We start from the raw sequence: 24,524 nt of genomic DNA, 5'->3' as shown, positions 1-24,524 counted from the left end.
TCCTGGCGTGAAATTGGTCACTTTCGCCCCTCTCTACAGGCATGGAAAGTCGAACTTTCCGTGGAGGTATTGTGAAAATATAATTGAATTTCGCGAGGGATTGCCACGTCCGGAAAATTATTCCGCCGATCCGCTTTCTCCTAAATTGGTGATAATCGACGATCTTATGAGAGAATCGTCATCGAGCGACGCGATCGTAGATCTCTTTACCAAAGGCAGTCATCGTAAGAATCTCAGCGTAATTCATCTCATCTCGCAAAATCTTTTTCATCAGGGACGCGGGCAACGCGATATATCACTCAATGCAAATTACATCATGGTTTTCAAGAATCTTCGCGATCGTGCGCAAATTCGTCATTTAGCGCGTCAAGTCTTTCCCAAGAATCCAAAGTTTCTAGAAGAGGCGTACTACAACGCCACGTCGAGACCGCACGGGTATCTACTGCTCGATTTGAAACAATCGACTCCGGACAAATATCGATTTCGAACGTGTATCTTTCCCGACGATACGGCACATTTCGTCTACGTACCGCGTAGATCATTTTCCAACGGCTACGTATAAAAGACGCGCACTAGCGCTCACGCTGGTCAATCGTGTAATTTTCTCGCGATGGAAAAGAAAGAAAATAACGCGAAATCAGACAGAGCGACGAAAAACGCCAGACGCTCGATCGGAAAGAAAAATACCTGTCTTCTCAAGGCGTTGTTGTATTTGAACAAAAATCAACGCGCGACCTTCTTACGAACCGCTGACGATAAATTAATACGGTGTATCAGCGAATGCGTTTTCAACACGCTCAAAGGTAACGTTCCGCTCGAACGACGTGAAAAAAAGCGATTGAGCAAATACAAAGCGACACTGCGACACATCGCGTCAAAAGGCAGTAATTTGAAGGCTAAAAGAAAGCTATTGGTACAACAAGGCGGATTCTTATCTTATATTATCGGTCCTATATTAGCCGCCTTACTGTCGCGAATTATCGGCGGTAGAGATTAAAACGCGCGTTATGGAAAGGGCAAAGAAGATGGTTTTGATCACTACGGAAAATCTCAAAAAAATGCAGCGTCAATTATCGCAACAAAGGCTCCCCACCGCGTTTGCCGTCGGTAGCGAACGAACGATGGAAAACAGCGAAAATTCGGAGAACGCCAATATTTCCGTGCGTACACCGGGAACACCTCTATCACAACTTGATGCGGAGATGAGTCACATTCTTAATTCACCCTTACCACTCGACGTCGGGGAAAAATGGAAAAAATATAAAGAAGCACTTTGGCGATATCTTCATTTTGTTCGTGTAGCGCGAAAGCGAAATCGAGACGCGCGCAACGATGAAGGGGACGAAAATGCGGACGACGATATTCGCCATGACGACAACGACGTCGACGACGACTACGAAACGACGACAACGCGCGATCTCGAATCGGCTTCACACTCTAGCGGTATTACGGCGAAAAATGACGTCGCGGCCGCCGCCACTGCTGCTGCTGCTACCGTCACGTCAAACGAGCGTAATTTTGATATGTCGAAAAGCAGTAAAAAAATACTGGATAGCGTACCAAAAACTTATCGCGCAAATGCTCGCTTACTGTTAAAGTATTTGTTCGATAAAGCAGTTCCGAGTAGAATTAGCTAGAACCAAGATGGAGTCGTCACTATAGACGGCAGCGTTATAAAAGATTCGAATATCGACAACCTGATAAACGAGGCTATGCGCGAAAGAAAAATCGTGGAAGCAACGGGGAGACTTCAGTTCGCACGATTACTTCGCGTCTTAAACGTTCCCTCGGTACTAATAAGAAATAAGAAATTATTAACCGCTAGTTCTTCGAATATCGCGACCTTTTGACCTCTCAGGAGTTCCACACCGACGGAGACACCGAAAAGTACCGTTGATTCGAAGCAGGCGAAGAAAAGACGCTTACTCGATTGGAGTAAACAGAAATGACGGAACTTGAAAAATTCTACTACGATCCGCGACATTACGCGGGCTATTCGGCAACGGATAATCTGACGCGCGCCGCTAAACCGAATTTCTCCCGTAACGAAGTCACGCGTTGGCTCGAAACGCAAAACGCTTACACGTTGCATCGTCCATTGCGCAAAAAATTTCCACGGTTGCATTACAACGTGTCGAATATCGATGATCTGTGGGAGGCCGATTTGATCGAGCTCCGAAATCTCAAAAGTTACAACAACGGATATTCGTATCTTCTGGTGATTATAGACGTGCTTAGTAAATGGCCGCATTCAGCGCACAAAACTGTTGCGGGATCGCTCCCTCTCCCAGCGCTGTTTTTCGCTGAATGCTTTGCTGAGTGAGCGGTCGATACCACTCGACATCTGATCCACGTGTATTTTATCTTAAGTGTAAATAACGTGAAATATGGACAACAAACATCAAGTTACATGTAGCTTGGTGTTTGCTGGGCATGTGTAATTTATTTGAGATTATGTAGGTTAGTTATACAATTTAATTTAAAATAATATTTTATTTCTAATTGTACATACCATTTTTCAATTTCTCGTGCACTTCCAATATATCTACAATATTGTAATTTAATCCGTTATATGTATATTGATCTTCGTAATAATCCATTGCAATGCAGCATAGAACATAACCCAAGACAACTCACATGTCTTCACATGTCTCCAGTCAAATCTCACAACAGTTCCGTCGATGTAGCATCAAAATTTTCGCTCTAAAATATGGCGTCCGCTACCGCCACATGTTGTGGGAGCGCTCCCGATCACAGGCCATTCAGCGCATAAATCCGCAACTGTTCTGTGCGCTGAATGCGCCCAATATGTCTGGGTAGAACCGCTACGAGACAAAACGAGTGAGCACGTGACGACGGCTTTCCACCGCGTGTTCTCGAAAAGCGACGGGCGCGTACCAGTATACTTACAAACGGATAAAGGTAAAGAATTTATCGGGCGTCCGTTGCAAAAGTTTCTGGAAGAAAACGACATTCGTTTTCGCGTGGCTCGTAATCCGGATATCAAAGCTGCCGTCGTCGAGCGCTTCAACAGAACGTTGAAGGAGCGAATGTGGCGCTATTTTACGCATAAAAATACGCGGCGCTACGTCGATGTTTTGCAGGATATCGTAAGCGCTTACAATCACACCCGTTATTCCTCCATCAGAATGCAGCCAGCTGTCGTTACGAGAGAAAACGCTCGTGTCGCGCGCGAAAATATAGTTCGACGATGGAGAAAGAGCGAAAAGATGAAACGCGCGCGAAAAGCTAAATACAGCGTCGGAGAACTCGTTCGCGTCAGTAGAACAAAAGCTACCTTCGAGAAAGGATACGAGGCGAGGTGGAGTGAAGAGATATTTCGTATTCACCGCGTTCTCGAGTGGCGAAAACCACGCGTGTACGAACTGAGCGATTTAGCGGATGAGGTCATAGACGGTATTTTTTACGAACAGGAATTAGCTAGAGTTGAGAAAAACTTGCTGGAAGAAGAGTTTATCGTCGATTGCGTGATAAAGACCAGGGGACGCAGCGCTAATAAACAGGTGTTAGTTAGCTGGCGCGGTTATCCCAGCAAGTTCGACACTTGGATCCCCGCTTCAAATTTAACTTCTCTTTCTCAAGATGAGGGATGACCAATTTCTCATGGTTCTTCCGAGCAATAGCAGTATGCGGTATTTTCCGGAAAATAGAACGTCATTCGTAACAGAATTACCTCAAACTGTTCACTTACACGGCGAATAAGAAGTCGCACTTAGCGAGATTCAATTTCCCAGTACTTTTTCTCACGTACGCGCTTTTCAACATAAAATCTTTTTTGATACTAAAGCAGGGGAGAAAGAAGCACTGGTGGCGCGGAAAGGCACATTATTCTGCGGCATTTACAAAAATATCAGAGACCTTATCTCGGCGATTAATACTGCGTGCAAACAAGCTGACTCGCACTTTTATTTGGATCAGCATGAACAGACCGGAGGAAAAATCGTCACCCGCATTATCTGTAACGCAAGTGAATGCGATCTGATACATCATATGAGCGTTTCCCATACTCTTCTACAAATACTCGGTTTAGGACATGCTCTTCTCAATACTACTGAATACCATGGCGATTACTGCGCTAAGCTCGACGCAATTTATCCTATTTCCAAAAAAGTGTTTACAGCGACTTATTAGACTTAGTTTTATTAACGAAAAGACCGGTGTGCGCGAAGCAGGTTTCTATAATCAAGAACCTGGTAGTTTGCAGCGCGGTATTCCAGATAAAATGTTCGTTTATTGTGATATTTGCGAGCCTTATGTAACAGGTGACGTACAAATTCCTCTTCTCCGAATAGTGCCGGTCGAGACATACCGCCACAGTCACGCGGACGCTTACGGAACAAATCAGGTGAAACATTTCTCTCCGCTGCATTATATTCCATTACGCAAAACAAATTTCCGCACAATTGAAATAGATATAAAAGATCAACTCGGAAAAAATATACCATTCGAATCCGGGACGCTGATGGTGACATTGCACTTTCCAGACGTTTCCAGTAACAACACGGAGTGTCGTCGTCGAAAAAATAAAAATTAAATTTCAGTACCATGGACTACGAATATTACGATTCACACCAGAGTGGACGAGGCGGAGAAATTCCACGAGTTTTCGTTGGAGCACCCTATCAACGAGGTTATGGAATCGGTAGTTTTCTTGGCGGATTATTCAGAAAGGAACTGCCTTTTTTAAGGCGCGCGAGCGGTCGGTAAAGAAGCTTTACGCGCTGGTATCAATGTGATGAAAGATGTCGAAAATAATACACCGTTGAAGGAGGCGCTCAAAACTCGCCTCAAAGAATCGAGTGGCAATCTTAAAAGAAAAGCACAGGAGAAGATAAGCAGCATGATGAAGGAATCGGGGTATAAAGTAACCGCAAAAAATTCAGCGTTTTAGTTTCCCCTTGGCATCCACGACAGTCGCGTTGCAGTTCGTAAACGTCGTCGTCCTCAAACGGACAAAAGAAAATCGTCAAAGAGCAAGAGGAAGAGAATAACGATCAAAAAATCATCGAAGAAGAAGAAGACTCGTGCTGTAAACAGAAAGTCATCTACCACCACTACGAGACAATGTCGTCGTCGAGTTAGCGTCAAGAAACGCAGCGTATCCGAGATATTCTCTTAATCGTCGCGCGCGCACGAACCAAGAATTCAAGGAGCGGAGGAGGAGGATAAGCATGTTTTTTCTTCACACGCACTCGAGCGAGTGTTTAAAGTGTGAACTCGATTTCTTCTCATTGCCACCCACTCAAACTAGTATCGAGAGCTCGCAATGGATCTATTACAAACCCATAACTTCCCTCGGGGACGACGCGCCTATAGAATTCGTCATACCCGGACACGGAGAAGACTACCTGGACCTCACGCACACCATGTTGAGTTTTCTCATACGCGTAGAAACATCTCCCCTAGCAGGCGGTGGTGGCGACAGCCAAACAAGTACACCAGGCGGAAGTGCGTTCAAAGTAGGCCCTGCAAATCATTTACTGCATTCCATGTTCAATCAAATCGACGTATATTTCAATCAAAAACTCGTCTCACCCCCAAACAACGCTTACGCATACCGCGCGTACATAGCGTTGTTAAATTATTCTTCATCCGCAAAAACTTCCCATCTGACTTCTTGTCTGTGGGACATGGATACCCCCGGACCCATGGACGCACTCGTAGATTCAGAAACACCAAATCCGGCTCTCGTGAGACGCGCTCGTTACATTCACGAGAGACACGCGCTAGATCTCATAGGTCATCTTCATTGCGACGTTTTCAATCAGGATAAAATTTTAATTAACGGTGTGGAAGTTAGAATGAGACTCGTTCGTTCGAAGGATTTGTTTTGCCTTATGGAAAATACTTCGACGTCGAAAATACGCATTTTAGACGCCAGTCTGCTAGTGAGAAGAGCAAAAATAAGTCCTGGCATTTTACTCGCGCATGCGAAAATGTTGAGCCAAACTACCGCCAAATATCCCCTTACGAGAGTCGAAGTTAAAACATTTACGATTCACGCGGGTCTCGTAAGAGAATCGATAGACAATGTAATACTCGGTCAACTGCCGAAACGGATAATAGTCGGTTTTGTCGATAACAGAGCGTTCAACGGCGATAGAAAATTAAACCCGTTTAATTTTAAAAACTACGGTATAAATTTCTTTTCGCTGTACCCCGACGGTATACAAATTCCCAGTAGACCGCTACAGCATCTCGAAAGACGAGCCACTTTACGTCGAAGCTTATCACACTCTCTTTTCGGGAACCGGTATACACTTTTTGAACGAGGGTAATTCTATAAGTAGAGAAGATTACGCCGAAGGATTCACACTTTTCGCCTTTGATCTTACACCCAACTTATCAGCCAATTTTGCCGGCCATTGGAATCTTGTGAAACATGGCACTTTACGACTGGAAGCGCAATTTGAAAAAGCACTTACCACAACCGTTAATTGTATCGTTTACGCCGAGTTCGATAATGTTCTAGAAATCGACTCCTCTCGTCAAATCATCGTCGACTTTGCCGGTTAAATGATAAATGTCGACAAATAATATTTCACAGCTTTACGGTACATGCTTTATTTTTACCCCACCACTACATATTTTACCCATCGCCATTTTCCTGCGTAAAGTCCTGCGAAAAGAGAGAGATTCAGTTTCACTCGAGACACGGACGTCGACGCTTCGCTTGAAAAAATAGAGAGTGCATTTTGAACTATGGATCTGGTCATCGACATACAAAGTTTCCGTGATGTCAACGAAAAGTTTATTCCGAAAGAAGTCGCAGTTGTCGCGAATAACGCAGCGATCGCCGAACACTGGATTATGACGCCGCCCTATCCATTTGACGATCTACCCGAAAAGTCAAGACGTGAGAATAACTGGCTTTCGCGAAATTATCATGGAATCGAGTGGTTCGATGGTGAAACCAATCTCAAATGTTTCACGCTACATGCATCTGCGAGAAATTACACGACAAGTGCACTACATCTATTGCAGAGGTGTGGAAAAGGCTCGTTACTTGAGTCAACTACTTTCCAGAAACATATATAATCTGGAAGAAATTTCACCACCGTTCAAAAGTTTACCGGAGTACAGTCAACGCTGCTCACATCACGGATTTCGTGTTTTGACTACGGACAAAATTGCTTATGTAACGTTTTCAAATTGAAACGCTGGTTAGTCTTGCGAGACAACAGCGAATGCAGCAGCAGCAGCATTGATAGTAACAGCAACAGCATCGACTCGAGCTACGATACTATAAATCTCTCACACGTAAATTTGGATACAAGCGACGACAACGAGGGTGAAAAAACCGACGGTGACATCGCTATAGAAATAAAACAGTGGCAAAAAAATAACGAGACAGAAGAGAAAGAAGAAGGAGAAGTAGCAAAAGCCTATTATTCAGTAGCGGGCGTAAGAAAATGTTGTAATAGTATTTAGTTTATCGCTTTATTCTTTTAATGTTTCTTTAATGGTCCTTATGATACATTGTTTTAAGCGCGCGCTTGTGTGACTCTAGCCCTCTTCTTTACCGACTACTTTACCGATTGAAATTATTATCTCTAGGGTCGTTACGAGTCGTTCGTTATGTTACGCGCCGCACCTATCTAACCTCTTAGATTCGGCTGTACCTTTGTACGTTACGCACGTTAAAAGCATCTTTCTCTCTGTGAGTTTTGCTCAATTAAACAGATTTATATAAGTCAAGTGTGCTTATTATCAACCTCTGCATCAGGTTATGGGCCCAGCACGCAGTCATTACGCGTACTTGTATAATTGAGCGGAATCGTGAGCTGTTTATACGGTGGCAGTTCAAAACGAGCGTACCGCGTGTAAAAGCTTGAGTTACGGCAATCTCAGTAAATAGAGAGAAAAGATAGCGGTGGAAAGTTTTCCAAGTACAAAGACGAGCAAAGATGGCAATGTCAAATAACGAATTAGCCACTATCAGGAAGTTGTCAGGCCAGGATAATTTCTCAGTATGGAAATTCCAGTTAATGCTCGTAATGCAAGAGAAAGGCTTCGATGATGTTCTGAATGGATCCGAGTGCAGGCCAGATGGAGGAGCACAACTGGATAATTGGCTGAAGAAGGACAAAGGTGCGAGACGACTGATTGGCTTAACTGTCGAAGAGAACGTTATTAATCTCATCATGGGATGCGACTCTGCAAATGAGATGTGGGAGACAATTCTAGGACTCTATGAGAAGAAGTCAGGACAACGAATTGTAAGTTTATACAGACAGCTGCATAATTCAAGGATGACTCCGGACATGTCGATGACAGACTATATCGGGAACATCAAGAAGACGCTTAGTGCACTGAAAGCGGCAGGAGGAAAGATCGAGGATTTGAATGTGATCGCGATCATATTGGATGGTTTACCATCGAGCTTCGTTCATTTCTGTACTACGTGGGATAATAGGCTGGACGTGGATCAGACACTCGATAAGCTGTACAATGCACTAATGAATGCAGATGAACGTCTACAAAAACATGATGATGATGTGATGGCACTAGTAGCCTCAAAGCCGTTAAAGTCTAAGAAATTCGAGTCTAAGGATTTAAAGAAGGGATCTAAGGTTAGCGATAATCCAAAATTTACTGGGAAAACTGGTAAGTGCCACCATTGTCAGAAACCCGGTCATAAAAAAGCGGACTGTTTTCTACTTAAGAAAGCAGAAAATAAATTAAAGTCAAAAGACGATGATAAGCAAGGTACAACTTTTCTGTGTAATTCCGGTGAAGCAAATGTAGCTATAAGTCCACAGGATTGGATTGCGGACAGCGGAGCGAGCTACCACATGGCGTTTGATCGAAAAATATTCTGGTCACTGAAAGAGGAAGGAACTAATGAGAAAATTGGTCTAGCAGACAACAGAAGCTTGGCTGTGAAAGGCGTCGGTCAAATAAAAGTTGAAGCCTGGGTAAATGAGCAGTGGAAGACGGTAACTATTAGCAATGTTCGTTGGATACCAGAACTAGGTAAGAATCTGTTCAGTTTTAAAGCCGCAACGGACCACAACTTTAAAATAATAACATGTAAGGAGCATGTTAAGGTAATTCGAGATAATCAAATCTATGCGTATGGATTCTGGGACACCAATGTGTACAAGATGAAATTCAGACCGGTGTGGCCATCACAAGCCTGCACAGCTCAGAAGATTTCGCTGAAACTACTACATGAGAGAATGGGTCATGCAAACGTTGACACATTACGGAAAATGGTCAAGAATAATGCGATAACTAATATCGAGCTAAACGATGAAACGATATTCTTCTGCGAGGCGTGTCAATATGGAAAGCAGGCAAGAAGACCATTTCATTCAGCGATTCCGAAAGATGTAAAGGCAGGAGAGGTAACTCATACAGATGTGTGTGGCCCTATTGAGGAAACAGCACTGAATGGCGCTAAATATTTCATGGTTCTGAAGGACGATGCAACTGAGTTTCGGACGGTGTACACACTACGCAACAAAGAAGAGGTTAGCCAACGACTTATCGAATATTGTAATATGGTCAAGACAAAGTTTGGTTCTGAGATCAAGGTAATTAAGTCAGACAATGGGCGAGAATTTGTCAACGAACATTTGCATAAACAATTCAAGAGCAGAGGAATTGTACACGAGACAACAGCCCCGTACAACCCGGAGCAAAACGGGAAGGCGGAACGAGAAATTAGAACGTTAATGGAAAGCGCACGTTCAATGTTGTACGCAAGAGATATTCCGAAATACTTATGGAATGAAGCTATATTGACGGCAGCCCAAATTTTGAATCGAGTTTCTACAGTGAAGAGCAAAAACAAGACGCCGTTTGAATTGTGGCACAATAAAAAGCCAGATATTTCAAACTTTCACGTGTTTGGTACAACATGTTATTTACAAGTACCGAAAGTATTACGACGTAAGCTGGACAAAAGGGCGGTTCGTCAAATCTTTGTCGGATACCAAGGAGAGTCAAATAATTATAAACTATTTGATCCTGAGACACGAAAGTTTACTCATGCAACAAATGTAAAGTTTGATGACGAAGTTGGAGACTTCAAATTTGCTACAGTTACAGTGGGAGATAACACGAGTTCTGAAGAATCAAAGGATCAAGTTACCAACAATGAAGATGATGAACAAGTCAAAGAAGCATCAGAAGAAGAAGCCAAACCAGTCAAACCGGAGGGAATAAATTTGAGACCACGTGAATCATTGAAACGACCGGTGAAGTTTGGTCATGCGATGCTGGCAATTCAAGAGCCACAAACTTATATGGAAGCGATATCATGTCCTGAAGCAGAACAATGGAAGAAGGCCATCGACGAGGAAGTCGAATCGCATATGAAGAACTCTACTTGGTGTGAAGAAGAAATGCCATCAAATAAAAGAGCCATCAATTGTCGATGGATGTTTAAACTGAAGCAGACTCCTGGTGAAGAGGATCGGTTTAAGGCACGTTTGGTTGCCCGTGGATTTACACAACGTATGGGCATCGACTACGAAGATGTGTATGCACCTGTGGTTCGAGCAGATAGTTGCAGAGTTCTTTTTGCCAAGGCAGCAAAAGAAGATCTCGAAATGAAGCAGTTTGACGTTAAGACTGCGTTTTTATACGGTGAATTGCAAGAAGACATTTGGATTGAGTTGCCGGATGGACCGTGGCCGAAGGGACATCGCGTGAAGCTAAATAAGAGTCTATATGGGCTTAAGCAATCACCAAAATGCTGGAATCTTAAATTCCACGAAGTACTGGAAAGTTTCTCGATGAAAAGGTCAAGCGCAGATGACTGCATTTACATTGGACGAAGAGGCCAGCACTTCATTTATTTGGGATTGTACGTAGACGACGGGATAGTCATGAGCGATTCAGCGGATCTTTTGAACGAGTTCTTAAATAATCTTAAAGCAGCCTTCGAAATAACGATAAAGGAACCACGATTCTTTGTGGGTCTGGAGATTGAACGTGACCGAGAGAAAAGAACGATTAAACTTCACCAACGTTCTTATATTGAAAGGTTAATTGATAGGTTTCGAATGGAAGATGCAAAACCATCATCAGTACCAGTAAACTCGTCGATCAAATTGTCAAAGGAGATGTGTCCGACCAATGATAAAGAAAAAAAAGAGATGCGACAGAAACCGTACGATGAGCTACTGGGGTCATTACAGTTCGCAGCCAACATGACACGACCAGACATAGCGTTCGGTGTGAATTTGCTAAGTCGATTTAAAGAGAATCCGGGCTCTCAACACTGGATGGCGGCAAAACAGATTGTTCGATATTTGAAGGGAACAATCGAACAAGGAATCATCTACGATGGGTTTAACAAAGACGACACGACATTGACAGGCTACTCTGACGCGGATTGGGCCGGAGATCACGATGATCGTAAATCGACAACTGGATATATCATGCTGATGTGCGGCGGACCAGTGGCTTGGGCTTCGAGGAAGCAGAATGCGAATGCATTTTCGACGCTAGAAAGTGAATACGTTGCGGCTGCAGCAGCAGTACAGGAACTCATTTGGTTAAGACGATTAATTAATTCCTTAAATGATAATCAAGATTTCTTAGTATTATTGTGTGACAATCAGGGTGCAATTCGATATAGCGAAAGTACTCAATTTCATCAACGTACTAAACATATAGACAATAAGTGGAACTTTATTAGAGAAGAAGTTCAAAGTGGTAGGGTTAAAATGAAATATGTGCCCACTGAATATCAACTAGCCGACATTTTAACAAAGGGACTAGCTCGAGTACGTTTTAATTTTCTTAAGAAACTATTGTCGTTGCGCGAATAACTAAATAGTGGGAGTGTTGTAATAGTATTTAGTTTATCGCTTTATTTTTTTAATGTTTCTTTAATGGTCCTTATGATACATTGTTTTAAGCGCGCGCTTGTGTGACTCTAGCCCTCTTCTTTACCGACTACTTTACCGATTGAAATTATTATCTCTAGGGTCGTTACGAGTCGTTCGTTATGTTACGCGCCGCACCTATCTAACCTCTTAGATTCGGCTGTACCTTTGTACGTTACGCACGTTAAAAGCATCTTTCTCTCTGTGAGTTTTGCTCAATTAAACAGATTTATATAAGTCAAGTGTGCTTATTATCAACCTCTGCATCAGAAAAGAATACATCTTCAATAACGAGCCGATACATCCGTCTCCATCCAAGAACACTAGTGCGACAACTCCAAAAGAGGTAAACTCCGAAATTATACAAATAATTCCTCTCGTGCGATCACCGCCTCGCTGTGTAAAAAATGAACTCGCTAAAAATCTTACATGCGTTGCATCATCTCAGTGTCAGATATGCGAGCGTCAATCCTGCCGACAGACTGCCGAGGGTGTGGACGAGGTCGACAGCCATCGTCGCTAACACGGACGATCACGATCGACCCGGTCAACATTGGGTCGCTTTTTACATCAACGAGCAAGGAGCAGGAACGTATTTCGATAGCTACGGACTACCGCCTTTGGACTCCAGATTCCTCTTACGCCTTTGTCGGAATTCCACTACGCATCGATGGAACACCGCGACGCTACAAGGAACGCTCTCTCAAACTTGCGGATAATACTGTTGTGTATTTTTATATTTCATGTGTAGCGGTTATAATCTTTGCCAGTTTCTTAATCTGTTTAGCGACAATTGCGAACGCAATGATCGTTTGATTGTAAAATTATTTCGTAAAATTTTTCTTCATAATAAATGCGTATGCGTAAAACCTCACGTTGAATGCTGTTATGTTCAGGCGTGTACTTTTAAGAATAATTAAAAGAAATACTTATTCCCCCGTATCAATGTATTATTTTATGTAATAAACATTGTTTGTATCTTCAACCCCCTCCGTCTATTTATTCATTCCTTTTTCTCTTACGTTAAAATAGTTGCACCACGTCATAAAGCGAACCTGTCCGTTCCTGTTTTACTCCCTCATTTTCCCAGGAAATAAGACTCACGTATTTGATTATTTTGAAAACTCTTTATCCAGACTCAAGTCCTAAAAACACGGTCATAAATCATGAAAACTATTCTCTAAAAACGACATATACGCCATCACGTCACAAAGCGAACCTGTCCGTTCTTGTTTCCCCCTCCCCTCGAGGCAAAACGGTCTTAAAAATTCCACTTTCCGTTTTCGGCATCTTAGCATCATATCCTTTTTTGAGCTTAGCGTCGTCTACCACGTGCTCCCGCCAAAATGGCGCTGGCCGGCTCTTCCGCTATTTTTCCGCGTGATTTCAGCGTCGTCCACCACGTGCAGGCCCAAAAAGACGCTAGAGCCTTTAGGCGGGAGAGCCAATCAGACGCTGGGTAGGTATGGGGTATCCAATAAAAACGCGCCATTTAGTTATTATTTAGAATCCGACATTTTTGTTTCGTAGTCGTCCACCACGTGCAGACCCAAAAAAAATTTACTAGACACTAGACACCCTAGGCGGGAGAGCCAATCAGACGCTGGGTAGGTATGGGGTATCCAATCAAAACGCTCCATTTGAATCCGCCATTTTTGACTCGTAGTCTTCCACCACGTGCAGTCCCCAAAAAAGTCACTAGACACTAGGCACCTCAAGGATGGGAGGACTAATCAGACGCTGGGTAGGTATGGGGTATCCAATCAAAACGCTGGGTAGGTATGGGGTATCCAATCAAATCGCTCCATTTTACCCCCACCCCTCACGCGGCAGCCAATCAGAGCGCTCCGAGGTCACGTGGGGAGACCGTCTGACCACGCTTCTGGCGCCGGAGGGGTCGGTGGAGGGGGTTTGTTTTGACGCCCCATACCTACCCACTTACTACTATTGGGATAATGTTAAAACTTTGGATCATGAAAGATATTATCATAAACGATTTATTTCCGAAGTTTTATACATAAGACAACAACGTCATAGTTTAAACTTACAATCAAACACCGACTGTTTACACCATGCATACTTGTCCGTCATAAATTATTTATAACTTTATTTTCGCCCGTCTCCGGTCGTGTTACTTATTTTGTTTATAACTATCAATCCTTGTTCTGACCTACGACTCTTTGACCCGCCGTCTCACTTCGTTTCCAACCGACATATGTGACACTTTATTTTATACTTGTATTTCTATTTTCCGAAATGTGCGACTCTTCGAATTCATCTTTCGACTACTGCGACTTTTTAATTATTGTACTTCTTTGACTGCTGCAGACATTGAGGTGAGCTCTCACCTTTCTCTTTCTGTTTCTTTTATAACAATGTACTAAATATATGTTTCTTTTTCACAGTAAAAATGTCCACTGTAACCGTGCGTACCAGTTTGCTTGTCACAACATCTCCTCAAAAAAGGAGCTTCCTACCTCGAGTTCTGCAAAAATATATAAAAAAGTCTTCTTTTCCTAATAAACGCTGAAGATGGCTCGAAAGAAGAGCCGAAACGTTCGTCACTTTTAAATACACGTATTCGTTTTATTTGCGCACCACGTTTCGCGCCTGACTCGCATTTGCCGTTGATTCTTTTAATGATATCACGAGATATCGCGAAATTTCGTGGGATCCCACGGGATTAAAGACAAACTTGCATTAATCCCGCGGGACTGAAAACGGTGCGGGATTGCAAACCCCATCTTTGTCATAACACTGTACTATTCTACATATATATAACTTATAGGCAGCCAGTCATAACTCATACTGTCTGACGCAATGTTGGGTGACGTACAGCTGCCAGCCATCGGCCAAGCGTTGGTCTTCGTTGTACACTCGCGGTCAATAATGTCTTTCATCTAAAATTAGTTGCGTTCGAGTTAATAGCTGAACACATCGTGTCTAGCTATTTGTGCATCATGACTGCTAGACAAAACATGCGATGTGTTCAGGTGGAGGGTACTATTGACCGCGAGTGTAATGTCGAATTATTCTGTATTGGTAATGTAGGCGCTTTAATTGTTATCTACCTTACAAACTAAGTGCGCGAGTAGGAGTTGGCCCAAGGATTGTGAATCGCAAACGGATAGAAAAGAAGAAGACACATTAGCATTATAACAATATATTTACAATATATTTACAATAGATATAAGTGTTTAAAGTGTCAGTGTATTTTAATATGGCCTAAACTAAGGTCGACCTCCTCGTCGTTTGGTTTGTGTGACCGCATCCACCAGGCATTTTCTTGGGCTAGTTCTCGGGCTAGTTTGCGTGGCCCGATTCATCTTGGGTGACGGAAGAAATGGAGATAGAAGGACTGACGAAAAGTTCTTATCTCCGCTGTTTTTATTTCCTCCCCCTCCCCTTTCCCCTCCCCTTCCCTCTTCAGCCCTCTCCTCCCCCCCTCGAGGAGAACGAATAATTTAACGTAGAGCAATCTTATTGGCCCATGGATTTACAGAATACGTGACAAGTCGATGAACGAGCCTCGCTCGTCGCTATTATATTATTGACATAATTAATTGTTATAAAATATGGATGTAATTAATCATTACAAAATAGCAACATTTAAACAAATTATATGTCCCCCTTCGTCCCTCTTTTATGAGAAAATAATAGATATTTCGTCCATATTCACTCGACATGATCGAACGGCGTCCGCTGAGCTATTCATGGACGACGTTCGACCATGTCGAGTGAACTTCGACGTCAATTTTCTCATAAAAGGCGGACGAAGGCGGATAAACAACCTTATGTGTCCAAAAACTAGACACTTTGCCCTATCAAATGGCGCAGAGCAAACCTTAATCTATTCTAATCCACAAACTTTCTTCCTGTTTGAATATTGAAGTAAGAACTTTTTAATAGTCGAATATGTCGTGTATGTTTATTAATATATAATAGTACTCAAATGACATAAAACTAAAATAAATATGTTTTTTGAACCATAATAAATAAGTTCTGATATGCATTTAACTCATATTCGCAGTTATGCTTTCGGCGGAGACTTTAGAAAGTAACCTATCGAATTACTAGAATTTCAGTATTCACGAAAATGTCATACTTTATCAGATCATTTTGAGGAAATAACAAGGGATAAAATCAATTATAAGTACATTTATTTATAGTTTAGGATATATATTAACATAAAATCTCATCAAAATTTGAATTATACGTCTTTCATTTTTTCGTCCAATATCCGGTTTTTGATAGATTCGCCCCACTGTGTGCCGGTAAGACAGTTACCGCGCGGGCGTGATGATGATGCATGTACATACCACTGGTGGCGCAAACCGCCACATTTACCATTGACGAATTTCCATTACAATTTACACTGAACAACATTGGCTGAAGGTAGAAAAATTCCATACAAATTTTATCCTTCATGAGCCATTACGCCTGTATGGAAAAGGTTGTCATTCGAATCTTGCCATTGCGTTTCCATTCATCTTATTGCTACTCAATATTTTCCATTAACTTTTCCATATAATTCGCATTGCAAGTTCCATACATAAATTTTAACCTTCATAAGCCATCAGCAGTTTCCATTACGCCTGTATGGAAAAAGTTGTCATTCGAATCTTGCCATTGCGTTCCCATTCATCTTATTGCCACTCAATATTTTCCATTAACTTTTCCATATAATTTGCATTGCAACTGTAAGGCAACCATACATTCCCACTGACCGTCATTGAGCACTCAAGGGCACATTTTCATAAGGGTTAGCGCCAGGCTTCCGCGGTAACAAGTTGTCGGGATGGGGGCGACTAGCACCAAGACCTGGACGGCTAATGCTAAGTTCTGTGGTTGTAAAACGCTGAGAATAGGGCAGCTAGCATCAAGAGTTAAGCGGCTAGAGCCAGATTTCTGTGGCAGTGAGGCATCGGGAATAGGGCGACTAATGCCAGGCTTCCGCAATGGTGATAATGCGTCGGAAATGGGACTAGTGTCAGAAACAAAACAGATATTGCTAGACTTCTGTAGCCGCGCGGCGTCGGATCCGGGCTTTTTCTTCTTTGAGACGATGACCTGCAAAGGTATAGGGCGAGTTTCTCGCCGTTTAGCAAAATATCCGCCCTCGGGTAGTCGAAGAGGAAATCGTTCCTCGAAGAGCCGCGGCGTTTTATCCAGGGTGCGTTGAACTTGGTACACGGGGCGCCTGGCGCCAATACTTGGAGGGCGTCGAGCGCCAGGAGTCAGGCGTCTAAGCGCCATGAGCCGGTGGGCGTTTGAGCGCCAGGAGTCGGAAGACGACTAATCGCCAAAAGTCGACGGACGCCTTAGCGCCGAGAAACGTTAGGCGTCCAAGCGTCAGAAGGTATCTTTATAGGGGAAGGGATTCCTCTAGTTATATTAGATTTTTCTAGTTTTTGCCTTGCAGGGGGTTTCTTTATACAGGGTGTCCTATTTTAAAAAATTCAGGCAAATATCTCGAAAAAATATGGATGATACGGGAAAACGTTTCAGACAAAGTTATACTGTTTCAAGGGAAACGGATGATGGCAATGATTTCATCTTGGATGGTCCTTTGAAGGTCACGTAATTAAATGTCACCTTCAATTTCTTAAATGGAACCTCATATTATAGTTCAAAAGAGCCAATTTTTGATCCTAAATAACTCCCGAACGGGTCAACGTATTGACCTCTGGTTTGGAACAAAAATTTTTTCTTTTTATGCTCTTTCAAACTTCTTCTTCTTCTTCTCTAGCCTGTTTTCATCCACTCCTGGACATAGGCCTCTTCCATTTCCTTCCATGTCTTTCTCTCATGTGCTGTCTGCATCCACCTCTTTCCTGCGTGGCGTTGGATGTCATCTCGCCATCTTGTTTGTGGTCGGCCAATGCTTCTTTTGGACTCTCTTGGTCTCCATTGCATCAGGACCTTGGTCCATTTGGCGTTGCTTCTCGCAACATGTCCCGCCCATTGCCACTTTTGTCTACTTGCTCGTTCAACCACGTCGGCAACTCCTGTTCTTTTCCTTATCTCTTCGTTTCGGATTTTATCCCTCAGGCTGATTTTCAGCATTGCTCGCTCCATTGCCCTCTGACAGATTCTTAGTCGGTTTGCGCTGTTCGCTGTGAGAGTGATTGTTTCGAGTCCATATGTCGCAACTGGTAATATGCACGTATCATACACTTTCCGTTTGAGGTTGATTGGGATTTTTGGTTCTCGGAGGATGTAGCTTAGTCTGCCGAACGCTGTCCACGCCAAGCCGATTCTTCTAGTGATTTCAGCTGTCTAGTTATTTTTTCCTAACTTGATCTTGTGCCCTAGATACACGTATTCTTCTACCATCTCGAGAGTGTGGTTATCGATGCTAACTAGTATATTGGTGGGGCTCATGATTTTCGTCTTCTGGAGGTTCATTCTCAGGCCAACTGCTTGGGAAGCTTCCCTGAGTTCTTGTATCATTGTTGCGAGCTCGTTTGCATCGCTGCTGTATATGATAATGTCATCCGCTCTTTCAAACAATATACTATAATATGAGGAGTTCCATTTAAGAAATTGAAGGTGACATTCACGTGACCTTCAAACAACCATCCAAAGTCAAATCATTGTCATCATCTTATGTCCCCCTTAAAACAGTACAACTTTTGTCTGAAACGTTTTTCCGTATCTTTCATATTTTTCGAGATGTTTGTCTAAATTTTTTAAAATGAGACACCCTATATATTGTGGCTGGATGTATTTTAAACTCGAGAAACGCTTTACGTCATGCGTCGCCTAGCGGCGTCGTCGCGAACTAGTTGCTAACAATATAGACTTCCGTCGAGTTAAAATGCGGATACGTTTTGAGAGTGGCGTAGGTCGTCACAAGTAGCCAGTTATTTGCCAGTTATGGCCCAGTAGTGGCTGATGAATCTTGGCCGACAATTGACTGCCGCATGCAAGCGTCCCATTTGACCACATTGATATTGACCACGGTTCCGATTGACTAAGTTGATATTGACCACGTCCCGATTGACCACGGTCCCGATTGACCACGATCACGATTGACCACGTTACAGGACGTAGCAGCAATCGCGTACGCAAAAATACGTACACGACGAGCGTCTACGATACGCTTTGTAACTTTAAATCCGTAGGATGCTTGCTCTTTCTCGCTCGCATTCGCTCTCTCGTTCTTATTCCCTCATTTTGGCTCGAATGATGTATAATAATTTATGTACTTGCTGGATTACGATAACGTAATAAACACGTTGACGATACTAGCGCCGCATATAGTATCAAAAATATAAACCGAACAAGATTTTCTGCAATGACGTTCCTTAAATGTAAATTTCCAGATTCGGACTTTGCATCGCAATATCTCCGCTTATAGAGCACGTAGAAAAAGAAATAAAAATACTTTTGTTATTATGTAATTTGAACCTAAGCTATTCATTGAGCCTATTTAGAATTTGATCAGTTCAACCGTTATTGCGAACTCAAAATCTCGGGTACTCGCAACTCTTGTACTCGCGTAAAGATATATGGGGCGGTCTTGCGCTGCGTGTGTAGTTGGCGCAAGACATTACCGTGTCTCTTGATGTCAATATTTATTTATTATAGGATTATTTGGGCGATAACAGTATTCGTGGCATTAGGTTGCGCCATTGCCTTAATGAAAATGGCTTGGAATTATTACGATACCCATCCTACTTTGACAGTTATCGAGTCAACACATCATGGAATATGGAATTATCCGTTTCCCGCAATAACGGTGTGCGATATTAATCGTATGTCTTACAATTTGACTAAAAAATTTGTTGAAAATTTGTAAGTATTTAACGTTTACGACTTTGTGCATATACATACTGAATAATTATTTAAAATCAAAATTATTTAATTTTTCTTTACACTATTTGTAATGCATAATTCTACGTATATAAAAGTCATTTTTTCTCCTTACTATGTTGCAGAAAAACACCAGCCAATGTCTCGAAAGAATATTTAATTCAAGAAATGCGGCTAATGAATGAATTATTACTACCAGGAATATTCGGATATGACGTTCAGAAGAACCTTACTCGTTTACAGGATATTATAGATGATAACCATTTGTCTATTCTTAATGTAATGAACATGGTATGTATAGAAAACATTTGTTAGGCGTATGCATATAGTATGGCTACATACTTCTGGAATAAATTTTACGGAACAATAGCATTACTTTAATAAGAATGACAACTACTGCCACATACAGGCAAATTAATACTGTAAATATTAATATTATTATATTTAAATTCGATGTTATTATTTATCAGTATATGAGGGTCGGTATGAGAGTAATGCCTTCTAATTTTTTTCTTTCGAATCTGGTGCCATAGAAAATTTTGCGTTTCACTGAATTGTTACTTGAAGTCTCTAGTTGCATTATGTTGAGTAGTGTTGTTTGTAGTTAGTAGTGATCAGTTACGTTAGTGTGACACGCAAACAGTTCAAATTGGTGCATGTTTTAAATACGCGTATCAGTCAAGAACGGTAATTGAATTTCTTACCATGGGGAAGAAGTGAATCCTATTCAAATCCATTCGTATTTCAGAAATTGTGTTATTATAAACACAATTTCTAACTGTCCCCCTTAGAAAGAAACAAGGATTGGGTTAACCTAACTTAGCTTTATCAATTTTAATAATAATTTCGTCTCCACCAATTTGTTTTTAATTATGCATCAACCATTGATTTATGAGCTAAAATGCCAAATTATTGAACTTAAATATTATAATATATACAGGGTGTTTCGTTTTAAATAATGCAGCCGATTATCTCGTCAATCGAAGATTTTATTAAAAAATGTTTCAGACGAAAGTTGCATGGTTTGGAGAGGAACACATGATGAAAATATGGGCTTGACCTTGGGTAAACTTTTCAAAGCCAGGTCAATGTGATCGATGTTTTCTTAAAATGAACTCCTCATTTTTTATTGCATATTCTTATAGCCTTTGTCGAGACATTTTCAAAACACTATAATAAAGCTTTCTTGCGTTAAGAATTTTCTGAGATATTTGAAATTTTGCTTCCTCATAGAGGAAGCTTTGTTTTCATGAAAAAATTTTTTTCCAGGTATCTTTGGTAAAGTGTTTAGAATGTTTTAAAACGTCGAAAAATCACTTTTGTTCAAAATGTCCGTGTGTATGTGTGTATGTATGTGTGTGTGTGTGTGTGTGTGTATGTATGTAACGCTTCTGTTGTCCGTTAATGCTCTAACTTCCGTAATTTTTTAGATATCGGAGTGCATCTTTTTTTAATCGATAGAGTATCATGTAAGGAAGGTTGGGATTGAATTTGGCAATGATCAGTAAAGCGGTTCTTTTTTAATAAAATTTTGAATTTTTTTAGAAATGTCCGTGGTTGCTCTAACTTCCGCAAATTTGGAGATATCGATCTATTTCTAATTTTATTATATTTTTCAGTCTTTTCTACCCCTATTTTATATATAATTTGTTAAGATTTGGTTGATTAGACCCAGCTTTATACGCGATCAAAGGTCCATAATTTTGCTCGCATATAAAGCTAAGTCTAATCAATCGAATTTAAAAGAATTATATATGAAATAGGGGTAGAAAAGACCAAAGTAAAAATTGTTTTTTGAGTTTTCGATGTCAATGTGTTGCTTATGTTCGAAAACGTCGAAAAATCGTAGAGTATCATTAAAGGTAGGTTGGTGTTGAACCTCAAACTTGAAATCAACCAAATCTTAACGAATTATATATGAAATATTAAAGAATTATATATGAAATAGGGGTAGAAAAAACTGAAAAATATAATAGAATTAATAAAAATTGCTAATAATGAAGGGATTACCGATTTTTATCTAAAAAAAACAGCCAAATTTACCAAAATTTCTATAACTTAAGAACTGATTAACTAAATTTTAAATTATATATGAATTATATATGAAATAGGGGTAGAAAAAACTGAAGAATATAATAAAATTAATAAAAATTGTTAATTATGAAGGAGTTACCAATTTTTATCCAAAAAAATCTATATGATTGCCCTAATTTTCGCAAATTTTGAGAGCTTAATTTTTTTTATGAATAGAGTATCATTAAAGGTAAATTGGTGTTGAATTTGGTAATAATTAGTGAAGGGATTACCGATTTTTGCGTAAAAAATGTACAAGTTATTCGTTAATAGACCGAATTTTAAAGAATTATATATGAAGTAGGGGTAGAACACTTTCCGGAAATTGCCATAAAGTATATAATTTTTCATTACCGAATTTTGGAAACCAGTTCCGAAATTTTTCCAATTTTTCGGAAAATAATTGACCGAATCTTAAAAAATTATATATGAAATAAGATCAGAAAAAACTAAAAAATGTAATAGAATTAAAAAAATTGCTAATAGTAAAGAGGTTTCCGATTTCTGTTTAAAAAAAATGTACGTTCTATTAGCCTTGTACTGTTAAATAAATGTTACGTTCGGGCCGGCGTAACATCCGCAGCTTTTCATACAACACTTACACACTCACGCTCATACTCGCGCTCTCGCGGAAATAACTACTTGTACGTTCGAAATTGATTTCTTTATTAAAAGAGATCGCGCACACGACACACAAGTGAAATGACTAGTCGCACTATAATGGCTTTGATAACTAACAAAAAACCAAAATAAATCGATGTTGACTTTGAGAGTTCAGGCTACATATATAGGTCCATATATAGACTTCGCATATGGACCTTTAATCGCATATAAAGTTGGGTTGAACAATAAAACTTATCACAATAAAAAAATGGTGCAAGTAGAAACTTGCACATTGCTTCCTTACAATTTTTAAGTGTGCAAGTAGATACATGCACATTGCTTCCTCATAGTTTTTAAATGTGCAAGTAGAAACCTGCACATTGTTTTAGTTTTTAAGTAGGCAAGTAGAAACTTCCTTACAATTTTTAAGTATGCAAATTATAAATTTGCACATTGTTTCATAGTTTTTAAGTGTGCAAGTAGAAACCTTCGCTCACAAAGCTTCCTCTATGAGGAAGCCAAAACAAATAAATAAATACTAATAATTATGCATCGAATAAAATAAAAGCTTCCTCATAGAAGAGCTTTGTGAATGAAGGTTTCTACTTGCACACTTAAAAACTATAAGTAAGCAATGTGCAGATTTCTACTTGCACACTTAGAAACTATGAAATAATGTGCAAATTTATAATTTGCATACTTAAAAATTGTAAGGAAGTTTCTACTTGCCCACTTAAAAACTAAAGCAATGTGCAGGTTTCTACTTACACACTTAAAAACTATGAGGAAGCAATGTGCATATATCTACTTGCACACTTAAAAATTGTAAGGAAGCAATGTGCAAGTTTCTATTTGCACACTTAAAAACTATGAGGAAGCAATGTGCAAGTTTCTACTTGCACCATTTTTTCAGATATTTTTAATATAAAATATCTCGTAGAATATTCATTTTTCGATGACTTTACCTTGATACTTTTATACGTAAAATAATGAAAAAAACCGATTGTTGTAAAAAAAAAACAGAAAAAATTATTTAAAAATTTTTTTTGCATCTTGTAGACGCATTTAATTTTACAAAATTGCAAATGTAGAAATTAATATTATTATTCGATTCCATTTATTATTCTACGTGTAAAGGTATCAGTAAAAATTACCTTTTTCAAAAAGGTAAAAAAAAACGCCAAGTACACGTATAGTGTATGTTGTTATCTTGAAATAACCCAAGTAAGTAGTACCGTTATTCCAAAAAAATTAAAACCCAAATGGTACATATATCTTTGTATGTATTCCTATTCAAGAGTTTTTCTATTCTAACCCAAGTGGTAGTAGCTTTAATTTTTCTTAAGAAAATTATTAGATCACAAAATTGCGTTACCTCATTCTTATTCAATCCAACTCATATCTATTTAAAAAAAAATGTATGAAATTTTTAAATTGCGCCAATTACAAAGAGAGAATATTGTATATTAACGAATGAGTAGTTCGCGGACAGACGGACGGACAGACGGACAGACGGACAGACAAACAGTCGGGTTTTATATAATAGTATGATATATATATTATATATATATTATATATATATATATATATATATATATATGTTACAGTTAAAATCCGAAATCCGTCAAAACCCGAATTTACTGGTAAATTCTAGTTTTAACTAAGCCAGCTTGGCAATTCGCGTTCTAACTGAAATAAGTTAGTCAAAACTAGAATTGACCGAGTGCTTTAGTATATTTGCGTTCTAACTGAAAACATTTAGTTAAAACTAGAATTAACCAACTGCTTTAGTAAATTCGCGGTCTAACGTGTTTCTCTTACAGTCAAAACGCGAAATCCCTTAATCGGCAATGCTATACATACATGATACATGTGTTACGCCCAAACACCGAAATCGCTCAGTGAGCGAAAAAAACATCCACAACGTTATGTGTGCATTTGAGAAACGTCCACGACGCGTTCTGCATAACTTGCATGTACTTTAAGTTATAAAGCAAGGTCCACGCTGCCTACCGGCAGAGGTGGGTGCGGGAGGGAGGCCGAAGGCCCCCCTTGCATCCCCCCCCGCGCGCGCGCGCGCGCGCGCGCGTGTGTGTGTGTGTGTGTGTGTGTGTGTGTGTGTGTGTGTGTGTGTGAGTGACGCGCTTTAAAAGTATTTAAGTGTTC

The 24,524-nt window shown here is 40.4% G+C and overlaps 1 protein-coding gene across 3 annotated transcripts in view; it reads left to right on the top strand.

Moving 5' to 3' along the window:
• Nucleotides 1-24,524, top strand: part of LOC139814922 (sodium channel protein Nach) — a 364,065-nt gene that overhangs the window by 66,285 nt on the left and 273,256 nt on the right. For all 3 annotated transcript variants that reach the window (XM_071781444.1, XM_071781445.1, XM_071781446.1), the window contains 2 exons: nt 19,458-19,664; nt 19,808-19,973. In XM_071781444.1, coding sequence (XP_071637545.1) covers nt 19,458-19,664; nt 19,808-19,973 — 373 coding nt within the window. The remainder of the gene's footprint in view (nt 1-19,457; nt 19,665-19,807; nt 19,974-24,524) is intronic.

This window comes from Temnothorax longispinosus, chromosome 6, assembly GCF_030848805.1.
Source record: "Temnothorax longispinosus isolate EJ_2023e chromosome 6, Tlon_JGU_v1, whole genome shotgun sequence".
Classification (NCBI taxonomy): domain Eukaryota; kingdom Metazoa; phylum Arthropoda; class Insecta; order Hymenoptera; family Formicidae; genus Temnothorax; species Temnothorax longispinosus.
Note: the sequence above shows the minus strand (reverse complement) of the source record. Positions and strands in the feature narration are given on the sequence as shown.